Source organism: Gadus chalcogrammus, chromosome 15 (genome assembly GCF_026213295.1).
Source record: "Gadus chalcogrammus isolate NIFS_2021 chromosome 15, NIFS_Gcha_1.0, whole genome shotgun sequence".
NCBI lineage: Eukaryota > Metazoa > Chordata > Actinopteri > Gadiformes > Gadidae > Gadus > Gadus chalcogrammus.
In genome coordinates this window covers 19,155,036-19,177,673 of record NC_079426.1, presented here as the reverse complement: position 1 = coordinate 19,177,673, position 22,638 = coordinate 19,155,036, and the positions used below count along the sequence as shown (strand labels likewise).

At 47.8% G+C, this 22,638-nt stretch overlaps 1 protein-coding gene across 2 annotated transcripts in view; it reads left to right on the top strand.

Annotated features, from left to right (window-relative positions):
- Positions 1-22,638, top strand: part of sdccag8 (SHH signaling and ciliogenesis regulator sdccag8) — a 49,101-nt gene that overhangs the window by 8,592 nt on the left and 17,871 nt on the right. For both annotated transcript variants that reach the window (XM_056609324.1, XM_056609322.1), the window contains 2 exons: positions 15,007-15,134; positions 20,346-20,454. In XM_056609324.1, the coding sequence (XP_056465299.1) occupies positions 15,007-15,134; positions 20,346-20,454 (237 nt within the window). The remainder of the gene's footprint in view (positions 1-15,006; positions 15,135-20,345; positions 20,455-22,638) is intronic.

Here is a 22,638-nt window from a genome sequence, read left to right as displayed (position 1 = left end):
GGTCTGTGTAGGCTCCTATAGTCCAGCTGGTCTCTGGTCAGTACGTTCTGTGTGTTGACTCCTCTAGTCTAGCTGGTCTCTGGTCAGTACGGTCTGTGTGTGGGCTCCTATAGTCTAGCTGGTCTCTGATCAGTACGTTCTGTGTGTGGGCTCCTATAGTCTAGCTGATCTCTGGTCAGTACGTTCTGAGTGTGGGCTCCTATAGTCTAGCTGGTCTCTGGTCAGTACGTTCTGTGTGTTGACTCCTCTAGTCTAGCTGATCTCTGGTCAGTACGGTCTGTGTGTTGACTCCTCTAGTCTAGCTGGTCTCTGGTCAGTACGGTCTGTGTGTTGACTCCTATAGTCTAGCTGGTCTCTGGTCAGTACGGTCTGTGTGTTGACTCCTATAGTCTAGCTGGTCTCTGGTCAGTACGGTCTGTGTGTGGGCTCCTATAGTCTAGCTGGTCTCTGGTCAGTACGGTCTGTGTGTGGGCTCCTATAGTCTAGCTGGTCTCTGGTCAGTACGGTCTGTGTGTGGGCTCCTATAGTCTAGCTGGTCTCTGGTCAGTACGGTCTGTGTGTGGGCTCCTATAGTCTAGCTGGTCTCTGGTCAGTACGGTCTGTGTGGGCTCCTATAGTCTAGCTGGTCTCTGGTCAGTACGGTCTGTGTGTGGGCTCCTATTGTCTAGCTGGTCTCTGGTCAGTACGGTCTGTGTGTGGGCTCCTATAGCCTAGCTGGTCTCTGGTCAGTATGGTCTGTGTGTGGGCTCCTATAGCCTAGCTGGTCTCTGGTCATTATGTTCTGTGTGTTGACTCCTCTAGCCTAGCTGGTGTACATTTGGTATGTTGGAGAGAGTCCTCTGGCGCCCCCCTCAGTCAGGAGTGGAAGGTAGCTCAACCTGTTGCATTTGGGGTTACTGGCTCTTGATTGGTTTAATGAAGAGCCAGCGCTGAAAGCAAGAATTAAGAGCTGTAATTTGAGTGTAATCTCTTAGAAAAGCCTTAGCGATCTGTTTGGCGCTGAATGAGTGGAATGCTCTGAGAATATCTGTTCTTTATGACACCTGCCTCTGTATCAGCCATCTCTCACACTCGCAGACGGCGTCTTATGATAATGTCAACAAGGTGGGATACTGCTTTGGGTGCACGCAGTTGGTGTAGCAGCATCTGAAATGATGACATTTGTATTATCAACATACATTAACATTGTATTGAATTCAGGCCCTCATTTTCTACAAAACATGTTCAGAGCTCAAATTCCCAATGAAAATATCCATCACTTTTCTGAAATGTACCTGAATCAGGACACACGGGACGCAGCCGGATGTTGATCTTTCGTTTGTCTCTCTCCGTCTCTCTGTGTTTCTCTTGTTCTCTCTCTCGCTCACTGTGTCCATCTGTGGACCTTCTGGGGTTATGTAGTTCAATGAGATGCATGCCTCTCTGTTCCTGCTGTTCATCTCCTGCACCAATCTTTGTATCTACAGTGGCATCTGTGTGTGCGTGCGTGTGTTGGTGTATGTAGCTGGGAGGCAATTGTAGGACAAGCTTTCTCAGGCAGCTCTTTGATTCCCTTAGTCCTGGCCACAGTCTCTCTCTCTCTCTCTCTCTCTCTCTCTCTCTCTCTCTCTCTCTCTCTCTCTCTCTCTCTCTCTCTCTCTCTCTCTCTCTCTCTCTCTCTCTCTCTCTCTCTCTCTCTCTCTCTCTCTCTCTCTCTCTCTCTCTCTCTCTCTCTCTCTCTCTCTCTCTCTCTCTTTAAGGGGACTGCAATTATCAGATCGGCCTTTAAACAGTGACCATGGTTTGATTTCTGATAACAGAAGCACACAATGTTACACCAGATTTTGTACAACTTCCCTATATCATAATATAATAACTGTATTCAGACACATGCATCGCATGCATCCTATAATAGATATATTAACTTATTTTTGGAATTGGGAGTTGAAACCACACACTCGCATCAGGCATCGTATCCACACACACACACACACACACACACACACACACACACACACACACACACACACACACACACACCACACAACACACACACACACACACACACACACACACACACACACACACCACACACACACACACACACGTGCGTGCGTGCAGGAGCCCTGGGGCTCCCATGGCGGCTGGTGTTCAACAGGATCATCAGCCAGCTGTGAGTTGGACAGCTCAGGATTCATCCTAATCCTCGGCACTCTGTTCACACACACAGACACACACACACAGGCGCACACACACACACACACACACTCAGGCGCACACAGACACAGGCGCACACATAAACACATACACACAGTCATACTCACAGAAACACACGCACATTTGCGCACACACATCCGTGCACAGTCCTGGGCCCCAGCCTAGCAGAGGGCTTTACCACATTTGTTTTGTTTGTTTGTTCCTGTCTATTTTTTTCTCCCTCTCTCTTCCTTTCTCCCTTCATCCCCCTTTTTCTCTCCCTCTGTCGTGATCAGAGATCCCTCGAGCCCCCCGCGAAAAACTGCCCAGCATAACTTCACAAATTCCTCACACGGCAGACAGTGTGTGTGCGTGTGGGTTCATGTGTGTTGGGCTTTGGACCACGCAGGGATATGTAATCTGAGGTTAGCAACCGAGCCACCGTCTTCATGAGGCTGCATCTTAATTCTTGTTTGAATAAACAAAGGAAATCACTTTATGTTGATCATTATTTTAGTCATCATATGGACACACACCACCGACTGGCATCACCCGACCCACTTAGAAATCGAAACCTATCCGCTATACCTGCAGCATGTCCTCGTCCTGGGCCTCAGGCCCCCCCCAACCCCCCCCCCCCCTCCTGCCTGCCCCCCACCCCCCCCCCATCATCCATCATCCATTCAACTCCTCCATTTCGACTGGCCTCTTCTGCCCCCCCCCCCCAAAAATATGCGATACGCTCATCCACCGCACCCCTTTACCACCCCTCACCTCATCTCTTCGTTCACGTCATACCTCTTAAAATAAATTAACAGGAAAATAACAGACTTCAGTCAACATCTGCATGCAAACCGCCCCTAAATCCCGTCACACACGGCATGCCCGGCAAGGGTTCGCTGCTTGTCCTCATACATGCTGCCCCTCCGGTCATCACTCCTGCCGCCCCGGCCTCCTGTTCCACTGCTGTTATGATCGACACCGCTGATACCTCTCAACCAGAACCTTCCCCGCTGCTACACACTCGGCCTAGCTACCCGCCTCACAGATATCAAAATATGGATGACGAAACATTTCACAACTCCAATGCAACAAATCAGAAATCCTTCTCGTTGGCCGAAATGCAGGACTTCTTCCACCCCTTGGAGGGCTGCTCTGTCAACTCCTCTGCCCAGGTCTGAAATCTAGCCCCCATCCTTGATCCCCCCCTCCCCTCATTCTTCTTCAATGTTAACCAGATCACTAAAACTCCCACCCTCCACCTCCAAAACAGCCGGTCTCCGACCCTCTCTGTCCTTCTCTGCTACCGACAATCTCATCCACACATTGGTTATATCAAGGCTAGAATACTGCATCAGCATCCTGTTGGGTTCAACTAACAAAACCCCGACCACCCTTCGATAAGCCCAAGACCTCTGCTCCCTGCCTGCTTACAGAGAGACCACATCTGCCCGGTCCTCAAAACCCATATACGGCCCCCTTCCAACCACTCTGACCTCCTCTAGAATCAGACCCTCCCCAGATCTGTGCTGTGCAGACTCCTCCCTCCCCCAGACCACCAGGACTTCTTACCGGACCTGGGGCGACCGTGCCTGCCGCGCAGCCGGTCCCCCCACCTCGGAAGCGTTCTACCCACTCCCCTCCCCCAAGCCAGGACCCAGTCCAACCTAACTCAGAAATCCCTTTAAACCCACCTCACACCTGCAAACTTTTCGCTTTTCGGCGACAATCGCCGTTTTCTTGGTCAATTGGGTCATTCACGTGAATCGCGTAGAACCGGAAAGTTTCCTTTTAAGATTTTAATTTTTTTTATGCAGTTTTGCTGCCTTTCCAGTATTTTACCGATGATTCCCCTCCCCCCCTGACACGTAACCTTTTTTATTCTGAGGTGTTTGCAGGTCTGCACCTACTCCCCAATGGACTCCCTCCTCCCTCCTTTTAGATGTTTCTGTTTCTTTGTTTTTTGTTTTCCTTTAAATGTTTTTTGGGTGCTAAGCTAAGCGCTGTGGGAATCAGCTGTGGGTAGATACTTTGTTTGGATATCTATGAGGAACGGATGATGTGGGAGAATGTAAGTTCATCGCCATGGTCTTGGTCTTTTGGAATATGATCGAACAATCAACAGTCATTCAACACGATATGTCGTGTTGATGAATGCCCTCAAACCAACCATATGAAGCAACACCACATCGCTGTCTGACCAACACAACTGAATCACACATCTCACACCCCATTGTGCGGAAGTGTCTTAAATCATCATCCTTTTGCGTTCAGACGATACATGTTCTGTTCCACTACATGACCACTAATAGTCTTCATGTGTGGGGATGACACAACAGCAATGAGAGAAAGACAGAAAACAAGGAGTCCTTGCAAAACTCCAGGTGCACCACTGTGACTCCTCACACAAGTTCCTCTATTTACTCTATTAAACACGTCAAGCCTCTGCCTCCCCTCTCCGCAGCGATAGTTTGCCATCTTTGAATCTGGGAAGGCGGAGAACTAAGTTCATGTGTGTGTTAGTGTGTGTGTGTGTGTGTGTGTGTCTACCCGTGCGCGTGTGTGTGCGCGTGGGCATGGGCGGAGACGTGTAAATGAGGAAGTGGAGGTAGCAGATGCCGCGATCCGCCAGAGGCTGGCTTTGTGCGGTGAGCGAAATCTGGGCGCGACAAAACTGCTGCAAACCAACTCGACGGGAGGCCCTTGTCCAATCACGGCCCGGAATAAAAGGGCCGAGGTGCCGCACAGGCCGCGGTAGCACAGGAGAGGTGGGGTGTGTGTGTGGGGCGGGGGGCATAATGAACTTCAGAGTGCTGCCAGCTGACACACACACAGACACACAGACAAGCGCGCATCTACCTGGGTTTGGCACAACACTGCTGTCACCTCACTCAAATACGCACACACACACACACGCACGCACGCACACACACACACACACACACACACAACGTCACACACAATCTGCAACTGTGTGCATTCATTATGTGTGTGTGTGTGTGTCTGCATCACATTGTGCCCGGCTGTGGCTGTTTGTCATTAGATTGTAATCGCACGCACGCCTTTGTGCCACTGTTAAGTGTTGCTGCCTCTGGGCTACGCGTGTGCCCTGAAGTTTGATGTGTGTGTCTTTATGTAACAGCAGCGGGACAGCGCCAGGTAGAAGGGCACGTGTGGTGCGTGCACGTGTGTGTGTGTGTGTGCGCGAGTGCGCACGTGTGTGTCTGGTAGGCAGCCATGTTGTTTGGTAGCAGATGGTACTGTGGTTGGCAGGGGAGGGGCTGCTTAGCACAACTAATCAGACAGTTACGGATAGGGCAGCTGGGAGGGCCGCCGGCCAGCCATGTGTGTGTGTGTGTGTGTGTGTGTGTGTGTGTGTGTGTGTGTGTGTGTGTGTGTGTGTGTGTGTGTGTGTGTGTGTGTGTGTGTGTGTGTGTGTGTGTGTGTGTGTGTGTGTGTGAAGGCACAACGGAGTGTCATGATGTTGACAGTGGTGGGCCCGTTGGCCTGGTGATGAGACCTTGCAGTGTTCTTCACTTCTCGCTGTCGGGAGTTCTGTCTCTCGCTCGCTCGCTTGCTCGCTCACTCTCTCTCTCTATTTCCATCTCTATCTATCTATCTCTATCTCTAACTCTCACTCTATCTCTTTATTGTGCTCATACTCACTATCTTGCTTTTGCCTTCTCTCTATCTCGCTCTTGCCTTCTCCATCTATATCTCTTTCTCTCAATCTATCCAATACTGCTCTCGTTCTCTCTCTATCTAACTCTTGCCCTCTCTCTCTCTATCTCTCTCTGCACTCATTTTCTTCTACCTCTCTGTATTGCACGGAGAAGGAAGACATGTTCCTGCTGCTGTCTCTACTCCAGGATGTTCAGCTCTCCTTGTGTCCCGGTCCTTCCTGATGTCGTACATTCCACTGACTCTGTACTGTTGTGGAGTTGTACCATAACATCCTCTTTGAAATGACTGTGGAGCTATAAATTGAAAACAGTTAACCGTTTCTAAATGAATACAGTACAAGATGAGAGAGTGTGTATTTCTTGATGGTAGAGGTAGAATTGAGCGTAGTATATCATTATTTAAACCATATATACTATATATGTTGACTGTATGTACTAGTAAATAGTAGTACAGTCAGTCACTACTTTTTTGATTAAAATAATTCACAATCCTTTATTTTCTTATTCCATTCAATTCTTTATTTCTTTGCAAATAAGGAGGTATACAAATTTGCACCATACCCTTACAATGATATTGTTGTTCTCTGAGCTTTTTGTAGCTTTTTATGATTCATCATCGATCATTTGCCTAATTATATTAGAGTCTGAGCAAATTAAAAGATTTTGGCAATTATTCCTCGATGTACTAATTGGGCTATTTCACAACGTTAAAAGGTTAAATACAGGCCAACACCGTCAACTTAAAGTATTACATTATTTTCCTTGATTTTAGTTGATGCAGCCTTGATAATCCATCTTGCGGTGCTGGATAGAGAATAGAAGAGACAGATCGCTGACTGAGATACCTCAGGCTAGATGGAGGCAAATCTGTCGGCTACAACTGTTTTCACCCCAGCCAAATCAGCCCTGGGATACTGGCCTACATTACACACACACACACACACACACACACACACACACACACACACACACACACACACACACACACACACACACACACACACACACACACACACACACACACACACACACACTGACTACTACTACTGGAGATCAGCAAAACACAAAGTTGCATCCGTCCCGTCTGTCCATCTATTTGTCTCAGCTATCTATGTATCTGTTCTCTGCCCTCACTTCACACAGACTAACTCACACTCTTTGAAAACTCTGTTGTTATTGAGAAGACCCTTTGATAGACCGTTTGGATCTGAATACATTTGAAGTCCCGTGTCAAATCTTCTGATACCCACCACGCATTTATCTGAAGAGTTTTTATCTGAAAGCCTAGAGCCAGCAGTTATACATTATATTCATTATTTTATTTTATTCTTTGAAGAGGTCATCTGTTGATCAAATGTAAGGATGTTTTTTCTTTCATGCTTTGGTGTGCATACACATGCAGCGCCACAACTTTTGTGGACGTCTCTGCTGTGGTGTGTCTCTTTTGTCAAATGAAAGGATATTTATGCTGAGAGTGGTTTCTGTGCGCGTGTGTGTGTGTGTGTGTGTGTGCCGGTGTGTCATCTGGACAACTGTGCTTTTGCGTGCCCCTGCTGTGCAGGTGGCAGCCTCCGTGGTTCTAAGCTGTGCCCACAGCCCAGCAGGCAGGCACAGCATTCATATCCATCAGGACACCAGCGCTCTCTGTTCCTTCACCTCCTCCCATCCCTTGCTTCCTCCCCTACCTCTGTCATCCCTTTGCTTTCATCCCCCTACCATACCCACTCTCCGTTAATCCCTTGTATCCAGATTTGTTTTTTTTTCTTTTTGTGTGCGTTTTTCCTTTCTCTTTGCCCTCGTTCCATCCTGCCCCCCCGCCCCCCCCTGTTGCCCTTTGCAGGCGGACCCAGCAGTGCCAGGCCGTGCCCGCTGGGCAGCAGGGCAGCACTGGCCTCAGCAGATGGTATCAGGACATGATCACGTAGACAGCAAAGAGGGAGAGGGAGAGCTACAGTATTCTCCTTTCCCTCCGCTACATAAATATAGACCCTGCTTGTTAAAATGTGTCACATTAGGACAGATTGAGTTGAATTGCAGTATGGAGCCAGATTGACATCGGCAGCAGTATGGAGAGCGAGGCTGCGGTACAATATGGAGATCAGGGCTGCGGTACGAGGGCGCCTGAAGAGTAATGAAGGGATGAATGAATGAATGAGTAAAGAACACAAACTAATTCAAAGTTTTGAATTTGGACCAAATTTAGAATATTTTGGTTTCCGATCAAATAACCCAACCGATAAATGATAGTTATGGTTTGAGCTGGTTGATGTAGAACATACCGGTAGAGGAGAGAATAGGGGCGTCCATTGAGTGTTTTGGGCCCCATGGTTGTGTGTGGGGATACACATGAGGGGCTACAGAGGAAGTGGGGACACGTCCTTTGGGTTTAAGTTTCAGTTTTCCTCCTTGTTGTCTTGGCGGGGGGGAAGGGGGAGAGAGGGGGATAAAGGCACGGACGGCTGAGAGTGAAGGGGGGGTGGCATGTGATGGGAGGGGGGGTTGTGATGGGGCAGTGCCAGTCTGCGCCACGGCCCCACGCTGAGTTTAAAAGACTTTTAAAGAGCCTCCCTTTGTTTTCTACCTCAATGGCCTCCTCCCATCCTCACCCACCCACCCTTCAGAGGTCCATCTGATCCCCTGCCCAGGACCACACAGACGTCCCCCACGCAGAGAGGGGGAGCAGGGGGAGGAGGGTTCATTATGATGGGGCTGGAGCAGGGGAGGCGGCGGGGGTGGGGGGTACAGCCATGACAGAATAGTACATTATATTTCACCGCAGGAAGTAACTCGGCAGATGCCTTGCATCCTGATGACCTGTTATACTTGTTATTCCATGTTATACCTGTTATACGTACGTTTTTCGCGATAATAAACAACACTTCCTGGCAATTTGACAGTCCTCAAATTGTCAAAGTTGGCGTAGCCTCGAAGGACGATGGGAAGAAGATTTGAAATGAGGTGTGTGTGTGTGTGTGTGTGTGTTTGCGTGCTTGCAGATGCATGTGATTGTTTGTGTTTGCGTGTGTGTATGTGTGACTGTCAGCGTACTCACAATGTGCAGGCAAGTGAGGTGAGGTTTGTGAGGGCGTATGAGTGTGTGTGTGCATGGGAGTGTGTGTCTGTTTGTGTGTGCATGCATGTATTAGGATGTGTGTGTGTGCATGGGAGGGTGTGTCTGTTAGTGTGTGCATGCATGTATTAGCATGTGTGTGTGTGTGCATGCATGTATTAGCATGTGTAAGTGTGTTTGTGAGGCGGTGGACCTGCGGGTTAGGATCGGGGAGTGTGTTCCAGCGTGTCTAAGGTGTCAAGTGGATTCCCACACAGGCGGGTCTTGACTGGGAGCAGGGGAAGCAGACACTCTTGCCCTTACGTCTTCTTCGGCTTATTCTACTCATTCAACCTTTTTGAATTGTGCTTCTAACATTCTGATTTTCAAAAAAAAATAGACCTTGTCTCTGTTGGTTGTTGTTTTTCTTTTCTTTCATTGAATTTTATTTCAGTTTTACTCGTACCTGCACACACCTTTTTGTTCTGAGCTGTAATAACTGTTCGCCATGGATGACATGGATGATGGACTAAATGAAAGAGTTTGTCTGTTTAGGAGCTTTAATTTGCTCATCCTCTCGCTCAAAGTCTTAGCACGGTGCAAGTTGTGGAGTATAATTCCCGATGTGTTTCTATAAAGTAAAGTTTGATGGCTGTTTTGCGCCCTGAATGGGCGGCGGCGCTGGAGTTGGCCCGACCTGTGGCCCCGCCACATATGTTCCCTCCGCCACTATTTCCGTCGCGTGCCGATTTGACACGGGCCACGGCGGCGGCTTGGTTGTCTTCTGGTTGGATGGCGATATGGGAGCATATTGTACGTATGCGCACAGTGTTTATTTCTAAAAGAATATATAAATGGAGGAGAGAGAAAATAATAATCACAGATGTCTGTGGTGCCAGGCCGCTCCTCATGTGTTAAAAAGCATCGGCGTCATCAGTGCCAATTAAAAGTTGTCCCGTATTATTTCAGCTGGGTATTTTAAGAGCGGGTGGATGAAGCGCAGGGCCAGGCCGCCATGGCTAATTACCTCATCTCTCTGAAGTGAACCCGTTCTGCGCTCGGGAGAGGCATGGCCGCTCTGTGGAGGAACAACTCTATTTGGGTGCCTGTCTCTGTGGCCCTGTACTTCCATTCGCATGTGTGTGTGTGTGTGTGTGTGTGTGTGTGTGTGTGTGCGTGCGTGCGGACCATTAATGAGGATCTGGTGTGTGTACAAAAGAGAGTGGTGATCCAAACGATGCACATTATGGGGGAGAGTGTGTGTGTGCGTATATGGGTATATATATATAATGCTTTGCGAGGGGAGGCGGGGGTTGTATATGAACAGTTGCAGTGTACTGTTTTATGGGGCAGGTTTGTGGTTCGCTGCTGACCTTGATGATGCTAGATGGGGTGTTGGTGGAGATTGTGGTGGTGGTGGAGATTGTGGGGGTGGATGTGGATGTGGGGGGGGGGGGGGGGGGGGGGCGGGGGCGGAGGCGGAGGCACACCGCTTCTTGAGGAAGAGAAACCGGCTCGGGCCACCCGCTGTAAACAAAGTTGACTCGCGGACAGATGGATTGAATGACAGAGAGGCTAACCGCGCCAGGAATGGGCCTGGCAGGAGAGAGAGAGAGAGAGAGAGAGAGAGAGAGAGAGAGAGAGAGAGAGAGAGAGAGAGAGAGAGAGAGAGAGAGAGAGAGAGAGAGAGAGAGAGAGAGAGAGAGAGAGAGAGAGAGAGAGAGAGAGAGAGAGAGAGAGAGAGAGAGAGAGAGAGAGAGAGAGAGAGAGAGAGAGAGAGAGAGAGAGAGAGAGACTGTGGCCAACAGGAGAGGAGGTGTGAACAGGTGCGGGGCCTCTGAAGGAAGATCCAGCAGATGGAGAGACACACAGCCAGTTTAGTTAAAGGAGAAATAGGTGGGAGGGAGGCGTGGAGAGAGAGAGGGAGAGGGATGGAGGGAGAGAGACGGGTGAAGGAGGGAGGGGCTGGGCAGCCCAGAGACTGATAGGAGCGGAGAGGAGAGCACTCGGGCTGGATCAGCGGAGAGAGCGGTGTGTGGTGTTCGTCCGTCGGGGAAAAGGAGTGGAGGTGTGTGTGATGTGTGGGTGTTTGACTCGTGGGTCATGCAAGGTTCTTATTAACCACACCAAAAACACAGGGATGTAATGTCTCGATTATATTTATGAAGTCGATGCTGTTTATTTGCTTTAAAGGAAGATTCAGACAAAAATTGCCACTTGACTTAAGTTACTTAGTTCAATTGATTATTTTATCAGATCATTATTTTATTTTGTTCCATGATATTAGGTAGTAACTGAATGGCTGAAACAATGCCCTTTGCTCTCTTCCTATAGATTTCTCTCAGTCTCTCTCTTCATGTCTCTCAATCTCTGACACATGCTCTGACACACCCACACACTCCTCTCTCCTGACTTTGCAATACATTCATTTGATCAAAGATATAAATGGAATCCATTGAAACACAATAACTGATATAAATATAAAAGATTGAATCATGCCTCTAGCCTGTCCTAATGGTTATCCATGTTTTTATGCATTAATCTGTGTGAAATGTATTCCCAATTGGTTGTTTATTTTATGATTTATGCTGTGTATAGCGCATATACAAGATACAAGATATGTCCCCCCCCTCTCTAACTTCTTATAAATTATTATTAGTGTTGCTGCCAGCTTGGCGCTTGCTCTGCTAGGAGCTCTTTAAAGACTGCTATTCCCCTGTACTTTGAACTTGAAGCTTTAAACCAAGACATCTTCCTTTACATGGTGAAGTTAGGTCAGATATCTCATTACTTTTGGATACACGTACATTCATTTGAGCCTAGTCTCTCTTTTAGCTTTATTGTATTTCCTTTTTTTTTTTTCAGTTTTGTTTGGAAAAGGCTAGTTTTAAACTTTTCAAGCAATTGAACACTGCATTACCTGTCAAGACATTTAGCACAAACAACTAAAGTGTGTGCATTTGTGTATACCACACCATTGTGTGTGTTGTGGTGGTTTGTTGGGAGTTTCTTGCTTGTGTGTGTTGTGTCGTTTCTTTGGGTGGTTTGTTGGGAGGCGTGTGTTGTGTTGGTTGGTTGGGAGGTTGTGTGTGTGTTTGTTGGGAGGGCGTGTGTTGTGTTGGTTTGTTGGGAGGTTGTGCGTGTGTTGTGTGTTTGTTGGGAGGGTGTGTGTGTGTGTGTGTGTGTGTGTGTGTGTGTGTTGGGACGGTGGGCTGTGAATCCTCTCTTCTGTCACCAGAGCAGCGGTCGGCAGCGTCTGCCGCGGCCGAGGGGCTCCAAGTCCTCCGTCTGACTCCAATTTGTGAAACACACACACACACACACACACACACACACACACACACACACACACACACACACACACACACACACACACACACACACACACACACACACACACACACCCAAACATACACCAAAAAACGCGGCATTTGGTGCTTCCTGGCGCGCCGTCCCGTCCGCACCACAGGGTGCTGCAAACGCTGCGCTCGGTCGGGCCCTGGCACCCCACATCTAATGGGCAACAGCTTGAATAGTGCCCACTTAGGCAGGCGGAGCCGGCCGGACCCCCCCCCCCCCCGCCCCGCACGCCAGGCCCCGGGCCCAGCCGCTGCCTTTTGCCACCGCCCACTTACCCAGCATCCCCTCTGCCCGTACCTGGCGGCGGCCCCACAGCCATCCTGCAGCCCACCTCCGGCCCGCGGCCCGTGCTAAAGGCGGCCAGCGGCCTGCCAAGCTGTCCCGGGGGCGCGGCCAGGCCAGGATGCAAACAGACCCAACATCCAATCCATCCAGCCCCCCGGCCCCCAGCCCGCCGCGCTGCCACAGGCATCCGCCCAGAGCACATTTACCAATTAGCTGGAAGGCAGGCCGCGGTCTAGGGGGGATCGTCCACATCCAGACGTCCACTCACATTCAGCCTCCGGACTGGGTCTGCTGTTGCTCTCCTGCCCAGTAAACATTCACGGTCGGGGCGCAGCGTGTGCTGCAGCCCTGGACTGTATCGGAGCCCTTTCCCATCTAAAATATAGAAACCACAAACTGAGATCCCCGTTCGATACCCAAACTTGTGCCGAGGATTTCGACATGAAATGTTTAGTTTCACTTTAAAAGTGGTTCAGCTTTTGGTCTGTTTGTTCTTTTTGACTCCTGAAAAACATAGACAGCTTTTTGAATACAAAACACACGAACGCACACGCACATGCAGACACACACATGCACGAATGCAGGTGCACACACAGACGCACACACACACACAAACAATTGAAATGTCGTGTTCAATTTCGTCGACCATATTTTTTCTCGAAAACAGAAATCTTCAGAGTTTATCCTTCCTCTTCCTCCTCCCTTCTCTCCTCACTGCTGGAACTTTCTGGCTAGCTGTCTAATGCTAATTGGTGGGTAAACACCCCACCCCGCCTCCACCCTCCCCCTCCTCGTTCCCCCCCCCCCCACCTCCTCCTCCTCCTTCTCCTCCTCTTCTTCCCAACACACACGGTACACACAAACTGTGCATACCCCGGCACGCACACCCGCTACACTAACACACACGCAGCCCCCCTGGAACCTCTCGCAGGACCAAATGGCTGGCGCCACCTTCCCGCCATCTCCCGCTGGGCGCTGGTGTGTGCTTTGGTGGCTCCGACTGCTGTTCAAACCCAGCGGGGGTTCACTCACACACACACACAGATACACACAGGGAAACACACACACACACACACACTCCTGGTGTCCCCTGCAAACCCGCCACCCGCTTTCACACCCCAGACAGCAGGACAGCAGGAGAACACACACATGCGCACACACACACATGCTCACACACACACACACACACACACACACACGCACAGACACACACAAACTGGAGTGGACAGACGCGGTCACTTTAGAGATGCCGGCCAAGCTCTGCAGGGAAGAAAAGTTTTCACTTAAAACTGGTGAATTCTCTCTTCATTAGCGCCTTTGGACTCCAGGAAGAGTTCTGTTTGTTGTTTGTTGTCTCCTCTTCTTCTCCTCTTTCCGTGGTTCACTGCCACCGTTGTTGTCGGGTAGGTTTCCGTTTCCGCAATTGCGCTGACGACGCTCGTCTAGGTAAAAAAAGAAAAGGAACAGAACAACGAAGGCGTGGCCAACAGAAGGGTTTGTTCTTGTTCTCCCCCAGAGATTGAACAATGTCTCTGTCTTGCGTTAATTAGCCTGTTGAAAAGGGCGCGTACCTGTGTACTACTGACACCTTTCAGTGAATTGGCTTTGTGTTATGTTCACGACACGACACCAACTACTGAATATTTCCATTAAAAAAGCGCAATTGAGGAGAGGAGCAGGTTGAGTGAGAAGATGACGGAGGCCTAGGGGACTGCGTGACAACAAGATTACCTGTGGGCGTAATGGACCTTAATGGAGCATGAGGCACACTGTTCACATGACAATCCCCATCTTTATCCTAAGCAATCGCTCCATTAAACATCGCCTATTGGGTTTACTGTGTCGTAATGGGCTGTTCCCCGCTTTGCTGTGTATGTGTGTTTTGGTGTGGGTGTGAGTGTGTGTGCTTGTGATGGCGTGTGTGTGCTTGTGTTTGTGTGTGGGTGTGGGTTTGCCCTGTGTGTGTGTGTGTGTTTGTGTGTGCCCTGTGTGTGAGTGTGTGTGTGGGTTTGCCCTGTGTGTTTGTGCGTGTGTGTGTGTTTGTGTGTGCCCTGTGTGTACTGGACAGCTGCAGTATCACTCAGGGGTCTGGGCGTTGAGCAGGGCCTGACTCCTTTACCCTTCCACCCCTCCTGTGTCTCTGCCTCGGTCATTCCATTATTCCCTCTCTCTCTCTCTCTCTCTCTCTCTCTCTCTCTCTCTCTCTCTCTCTCTCTCTCTCTCATATAGTATGGCATAATACAATTTTCCTCTGCGGCGCTTTGATCATATTGTTTTTGTGTTGTCATGGAAATGGCAAGTTGATTGTCCTATACCTATTCAACAAGGCTGTGGTATGAACTGCAATAAAACCTGTCTGAAAACCTTCTCTGTCAGGGGAATCACATGCTGAAGGTCTCTCTCTCTCTCTCTCTCTCTCTTCCCCCCCCCCCCCCCCCCCCCCCCCTCCTCCAGGCAGGAGAAGGACAGCGCTGAGCATGCGTACGGTGAGGACCTGGACTCCGCCCTCACGTCGGCCCAGCAGCGGGAGAGTGAGCTGGTGGAGCGGGCAGGGCAGCAGCACCTGAAGCACAAGCACCAGGGTGGGTAGGGACCCCACCCGGGGCCCTCACACTGACTTATGATAACATAACATAACACTAACGTCTTACCCTAACATAACATAACACTTACGTCTTACACTCACATAACACTAATGTCTTACACTAACATAACATAACACTAATGTCTTACACTATCATAACATAACACTAACGTCTTACACTCACATAACACTAATGTCTTACACTCACATAACACTAACGTCTTACACGAACATAACACTAACGTCTTACACTCACATAACATAACACTAACGTCTTACACTAACATAACATAACACTAACGTCTTACACTAACATAACATAACACTAACGTCTTACACTCACATAACATAACACTAACGTCTTACACTAACATAACATAACACTAACGTCTTACACTAAAATAACATAACACTAATGTCTTACAATAACATAACATAACACTAACGTCTTACACGAACATAACACTAACGTCTTACACTCACATAACATAACACTAACGTCTTACACTAACATAACATAACACTAACGTCTTACACTAACATAACATAACACTAACGTCTTACACTCACATAACATAACACTAACGTCTTACACTAACATAACATAACACTAACGTCTTACACTAAAATAACATAACACTAATGTCTTACAATAACATAACATAACACTAACGTCTTACACTACCATAACACTAACGTCTTACACTATAACATAACACTAACGTCTTACACTAACATTACACTAACGTCTTAAACTAACATAACATAACACTAACGTCTTACACTAGCATAACCTAACCCTAACGTCTTACACTATAACATAACACTAACGTCTTACGCTAGCATAACCTAACCCTAACGTCTTACACTATAACATAACACTAACGTCTTACGCTAGCACCCTCAGCATTACGGTTTAAAACTAACCTCTCGGGTCATGAGGGGGTTGATTTGAAACTTCTCATTAACCTGCTTCATACGCGTGTGGTTGGAAAAATAATAAACCATTGATGTCAGTGGTCACGGATTTAGATTCCCCATTTTACGATTTGGAAAAATGACCTCAATGGTCCAAGGTGTCAACAGAGTTGATTCTTTTTCACAAGGGCTGTGTGTGGTTGAGGCAGTACTATTTACTGTACCATGTACTCTACTAGGCATGAGGCAAATGAGTGTGACCCTTTCAAGACAGAGGGAAAATAATCTTTCACATTTCAGTGCTCCTTTTTTTGTGGTGATCTCCCTAATGGAGGTGATTTGAGCTAATTAGTATGGATCGTGCCGAATTGACGTAACACTTGAGCCAGCTGTGCGTTAGTATTTACAGGAGTGGGAACATGTGATTATATCATTGGTTGGGATGTGAAGCCCGCCAGCACGGGCAAGTGGTTGCCTTACAAAATAATTAGCTGTAGAGGAATTTGTTTATTTGATTTTGGATGTTAAAATAATGAACAAACTCAGAACTTTCCATCATATGACCGTGGAAATGAGGAACAGGTTTGAAAAATGACATTAATCTGGAGGAGGTTCCTCTCAAATCCCATTTCAAGGCGGAGCCTGCGGAGCCCTTTGAGACGCTGGTGATTAAAGCTTCTATTACCGAGGGACACTTGACTTCCATGACTCTCAGGCTTCGATGTCAACTTGCAGATTTTGGGAACAATATGATCGTTTTGCTCAAAGGCTCTTACTGAGACTCCTCATATCACATGATATTTCACCACGATGGAGATGCTAAAAAGAAGCACCCCCCCCCCCCCCCGCCCTCTGAAGTCCTGAACATCCTCTGTGCTGCGAGCCGCCTCGCTGTGCTGAACCCTGGGTTGAGGGAAGAGCAGAGGGTGGCGGCGGAGGCAGGAGAAAGAGAAAAGGCATCCGAGCTCCCTGTCTACCCGCGCACAGTGAGCCAACGCTAACGCTAACACTGCCGCAGCCGCCGCCGCCGCTAACACTGCTGCTGCTGCTGCCTGCACATCTGTTGCACCATCTGGATAGCGCTCCTCTCCTCCCTCCCACCCTCCCCACCCTGTGCTACCGCTCAATCCTCTCGCTTTTTATTTACCTGAGCCCCCCCCGCCCCCCCCACACACACACACAACTAGGCAGCCTGCTGGTATGCTGAACAAAGATTGTTTGTTTGCCTGTGTGTGTGCATATGTGTGTATGCGTCTGTGTCTGTACGCCTGTGTGTGTTTGTGTGGGAGTGTATGTGTGTGTGTGTGTGTGTGTGTGTGCGTACGCCTGTGTGTGTGTGTGTGTGTGTGTGTGTGTGTGTGTGTGTGTGTGTGTGTGTGTGTGTGTGTGTGTGTGTGTGTGTGTGTGTGTGTGTGTGTGTGTGTGTGTGTGTGTGTGTGTGTGTGTGCGTGCGTGTGTGTATATGCGCCTTTGTACGTGTGTGCGTGTGTCTACGCCTGTGTGAGTGTGTGTGTGTACGCCTGTGTGTGCGTGTGTGTACGCCAAGTGTGTGTGTGTGTGTGTGTGTGTGATGGATAGACGGCGTGATGGATGCAGAGGGGGAACAGCGCGGATAAACAAAGAGTTTGTTTTCTGGCGTGTACCGCGGGCACACGTGTTGTCTAAAGAGAGCTGACATCAGAGCACAGCAGGACACAGAGGGGTGGGGGGGGGGAGAGAGAGAGAGGGGTGAGGTGGGTGCGGGGGGGGGCGTCCTTTAAGTAGCCTGCGTCGCTGCCTCTCCTCGGCAGACGACTCGGTAATTAGCTTTCTTGCTCTCCGAAATGCAGCGTGATACTCTGTCGTCTGTCTGTCCCCTACTCCTCCACCCTTCCGTCCGTCTCTCTCTCTCTCTCTCTCTCTCTCTCTCTCTCTCTCTCTCTCTCTCTCTCTCTCTCTCTCTCTCTCTCTCTCTCTCTCTCTCTCTCTCTCTGATCCCCGCTTCCTCACATTCTTTTATATTTCCCTTCCATCTTTTTTTTTATGTTTGTTTGTTTGTTTGTTTTGTGTGCGTAAATGTGGACAGGGCAGCAGCCTGTAGATGATTTCAGATATGTGTTGCTATTCTCCCTCCTCCTCCTCGCTCTCGTTCTCCCTCCCTCTCTCCATCTCTATCTCGCTTCCTCTCTCATCCTCTTTCTCGCTGTCTCTCTCGCTCTCTATCTCTTTCTCTTGCTCTCGCTCTCTCCCTCTCCATCTCTCTCTCTCTCTCTCTCTCTCTCTCTCTCTCTCTCTCTCTCTCTCTCTCTCTCTCTGTCTCTGCCTGTCTCTCTCTGTCTCTGTCTCTCTCTGTCTCTCTCTCTCTCTCTCTCTCTCTCTCTCTCTCTCTCTCTCTCTCTCTCTCTCTCACCCTGTCCCTCTCTCCCTCTCTCTCCCTCTCTCCCTCTCTCTCTCCTCGTTCTGTTTGTTAGTGGTGCCAGTTCAGCGTCTTCTCTGTGTCCTAGGGTTCCTGTGGGCCTACACACGGCCAGACGCATTCAAAGCTGGCTCGTCTAATTAGCATTCCGCCTGTAACTTTTCCACCGCTGACCAAACTTCAGTCTGTGCGTGTGTTAATGCGTGTGTGTTTTTAGATACAGCCATTTTCGATGTTTAAATGGGATGTGTCCAATTCTTTCCCAGTGTACTGTGCAGGATTAGCACAGAAAAGAAACAGCTCTATAAGTGCTGCTCTGAGAAATGTAACAACGTATGACGTCAGTAGCCTCGAGAAAGACATGTTTGTGATAAGATTTGGTTGAAACACCATGTTGTTAAATTATGTATGTTGGATAAAGTCTGTCGTTGTTTAAATTGCTTATATTACAGTACTGCATGAGCACATGTCAGGAATAGCAAACCAGCACCTAAACAGGAGGATAGAGGTCCACTCTACTGCCCTTTTCTACTTAGTTTCATGTTATTTGACTATATTGTTGTAACAGCATGTTGGCGCAGGTGGACTCCCTCAATCCAAACCACCGCCATTGTAGTTTTTCCCCCCATATTTTTAAGAACAGACATATGTTGGAGAGTGAGGAATGCGGAGACTGGACTGTTTTAGAGCACTGATGAAAGTCCAGCTTTGGATTGTTCAGAGAAGGCCCCCTGTGGCCCCTGCAGGGCCCCTGCCTGTGGATGAGGATGTGGCAGCTAAAAAAGTAGAGGCAAATAAAATAGGAAAGGCTTTCAAACAGCAGCTTGTTCTCTCTCTCTCTCTCTCTCTCTCTCTCTCTCTCTCTCTCTCTCTCTCTCTCTCTCTCTCTCTCTCTCTCTCTCTCTCTCTCTCTCTCTCTCTCTCTCTCTCTCTCTCTCTCTCTCTCTCTCTCTCTCTCTCTCTCTGTGTGCCGTCTCTTCTTCCCTTCTCTTTTTGCCCGTCCTTTTTCTCTCTCACTCATTCTGGTCTCTATGTTATAGTTCAACACATAAATTTGGGGAAAAGGTTTGTTAAACAAATTGTTGTCCTACTTATGTAAGTTAAGGGAACATGTGTTAAAAATCCCTTTTGATGGAAATACTTAAGTACACCAACTGTTTATAAATGGATACCAATGTTAAATTACCTTAATTAACTTTAAGTGGCAATCTCAAAGATTTTATGTAAATAAGTGTCTGTTAAGTCACTATCTATTTCTGAATGAGGGAACACAAACTGTGTTCTTTGTGTTTGAGTACTGCAAATGTGTTTGCTATAAATGTGTGTGATTGTATTTGCTGTATTATGAATGCTACGACCTGGGTGTGTTGGTGGTGACACTTTTGGAGCACTGGGAATAATTACAGCTGATCGCCAAAAGAGAACGAAAACGAAATCTTTATAGTTGGAGAGATTTCATTTCATTTTTTACAATGGCTTGGCTTTTGGTACACTGGCAATCCAGGGGAAAGTGTTTTTGAAGGAATCTCATCGTGACCAAACAGATTCAGTCATCTGGAGTAAATTCAAATCATGGTCTGCCATTTTGTTCTTACGATTTCAAATGTAATATAATAACCATGAATTCCATTAATCTAAAAATGATAGATGATACATTTCTGTGATGTGTTGATGTGACATTTTTCAAGTTAGAGATGATATTAGGGTCGTGCTTGGGGAGGGATGGCTCGCTGACAGGCTTATCAATATTATATTTGATTGGAAGGTCATGCACGTCCACAGAGACATGAGGTGTCACCACAACGAAACCTCTGATCTAAAGGAGATGACCTAATCCACTTGTCCACTTCTGATGATGTCCTGATTAACTTGTAGATATCCCATCTTCCCTTGCAGTTGAGGAACTGGATGGTCTGCTTACTTTGCAAAACTCCCTGATTGGGAAGCTGAAGGAGGAGTGTTGCATGCTAGGAGCCAAGCTGGAAGAGCTGAGCCAAAACAGCAGGTAATGATTTCATCTGTTTTTTCATCTCTCAATGTCTTTGACACTTCATATCTATGCATTCATATTTATATAAACTCCTGTTATTGATATTATTTTTCACTTTTTCCTTAACATAATTATATATAAAAATAATATTATTGTATTTGTCTTTTTCTGAGACGTTTTTGAATCGCAGAAGAGCCAACTGATTAAAAAAGATGATCTTTATTTATTTTCATCAAATATTTGGACTCTTATTCATATCTTGGAGACACCAAGAGTCTGAAAATCTAACTCAAATATATATTTTCACTAAATGCATACAGGATTGTTAACAGAAAGAAGCATTTGTATAGTGAAACATATATAGAGAGACACACATCCTAACACACATAATTTCTCTTCTTAAATAGAATAACAATGAATTCCTAGATACTGAACTACCCTTGATGTAGTTGAGACTGGATAGTTGAAACCCTTTTATTTTCTAGGGCAAGTGCATGCGATTTTGAAACACTCACAAAGTCTGTATGTAGGTTGAAAGAGGGAGAGGGAGAGAGAGAGAGAGAGGGAGAGAGAGAGAGACAGACAGAGACAGAGAGAGAGAGAGAGAGAGAGAGAGAGAGAGAGAGAGAGAGAGAGAGCGTGTGCGCGTGCGCGCCAGCTCCAGGATGGACATTCTCCTCTCTTTGCTCTGACCTGTTTTCTTGTTAACCTGATGCTACAGTAGTCACAGCAGGCCTGTGCCCATCTCCATCTGGGCTGCCCTCTGTCCATGTGTGTGTGTGTGTGTGTGTGTTTGTGTTTTTACGTGTGTGTGTCCCTCTGCTCAGTGTCCTGTCAGCTGTTGGAACTGTGCTGCATATTAGTCACATGACAGCCCCCAATCTGCCCTTACCAGCCACAGGACACACACCACATGCACACTCACTCCTTCACTCACTCACTCATTCACTGACTAACTCCTTTCCTCAATCGATCACTCACTCCTTCACTCAATAACTCTCTCTCTCTCTCTCTCTCTCTCTCTCTCTCTCTCTCTCTCTCTCTCTCTCTCTCTCTCTCTCTCTCTCTCTCTCTCTCTCTCTCTCTCTCTCTCTCTCTCTCTCTCTCTCTCTCTCTCTCTCTCTCTCGCTCTCACTCACTCACTCACTGACTCCTTCCCTCATATCATTCCCTAACTGACAGACTCACTCACTGAATCTTTCATTGACTCACTTCACTAATTGTCATTCACTTACCCTCACTCACTTACTAGCCACCCCTCCCCTGGCCGGACCCGTGTGTGTGTGCCATGTCGTAATGCTGTGGTGTGGGGGGCCCTGTGGGCTCGGGGCCGTCTGAGGCAGCTAGAGCCCTGCTGGACCGGGGCCGCCAAGCTAGGCTGCTGCAGGCGGAGGCCCCGAGCCACAGGAAGGCTGATAAGCAGGGAGTGAATCCCAGTCCAACCATCAGGGATTAACCCAATCATTGCATTGATTGATGGCACACATATTTTATTTGGCTTAACGCTGATGGAGTTAAGACTTGAGAGATGCAAAGAGAGCAGAAAAGAGCAAGATTTAGAAAATGAACAGCCAAATTTGCTTTGCTCCCTCCCTCCCTTCGTTTTATTTCATCCTCGCTCCCATGGTCCTTGTCTTTATTTTCTAAGTTAAAGGAATACTTCACCGGTGGAGACACAAATCTGTATTGAAAGTGGGTCACATATTTAGTCGAATAGTAACATAAATTCCAATACATTTTTTTTGCCTCCTTGACCGAGAGAAGGCAGATAGTGACTTTTTGGCTCATGCGGATTGAAGACAACAACTCCAACAATGCCAATCAGCGTTCACTGCCTGAGGGACATAACATAACGGCCAATCAGTGTTCACTCCCTGCAGTCCAGCGTGAACAGCAGCATGGAGGAGAAGTGATTGTTGCCGTTTGCGGACTCCCGGAGCTCTATATCTAAATAACATAATATGTAGCTATCTATATAATATAACACAAAATATAATATCAAGGCCAAGAGCTGTGTGCGCCTCCGGATGATATTATGAATTAAAGACTGCGTCGGGTTCTCGGACGTCTCTGGTACTTCCAGAGAGTAAAGACTCGTAGTGGGGGTTATCTCGGCCAGAGTCCTGCTAGGGTTCAGGTATCCGACGGGTAAACTGCACAATTTCGATGAAACAGGGGAAAAATAACGTAGGTACTGTG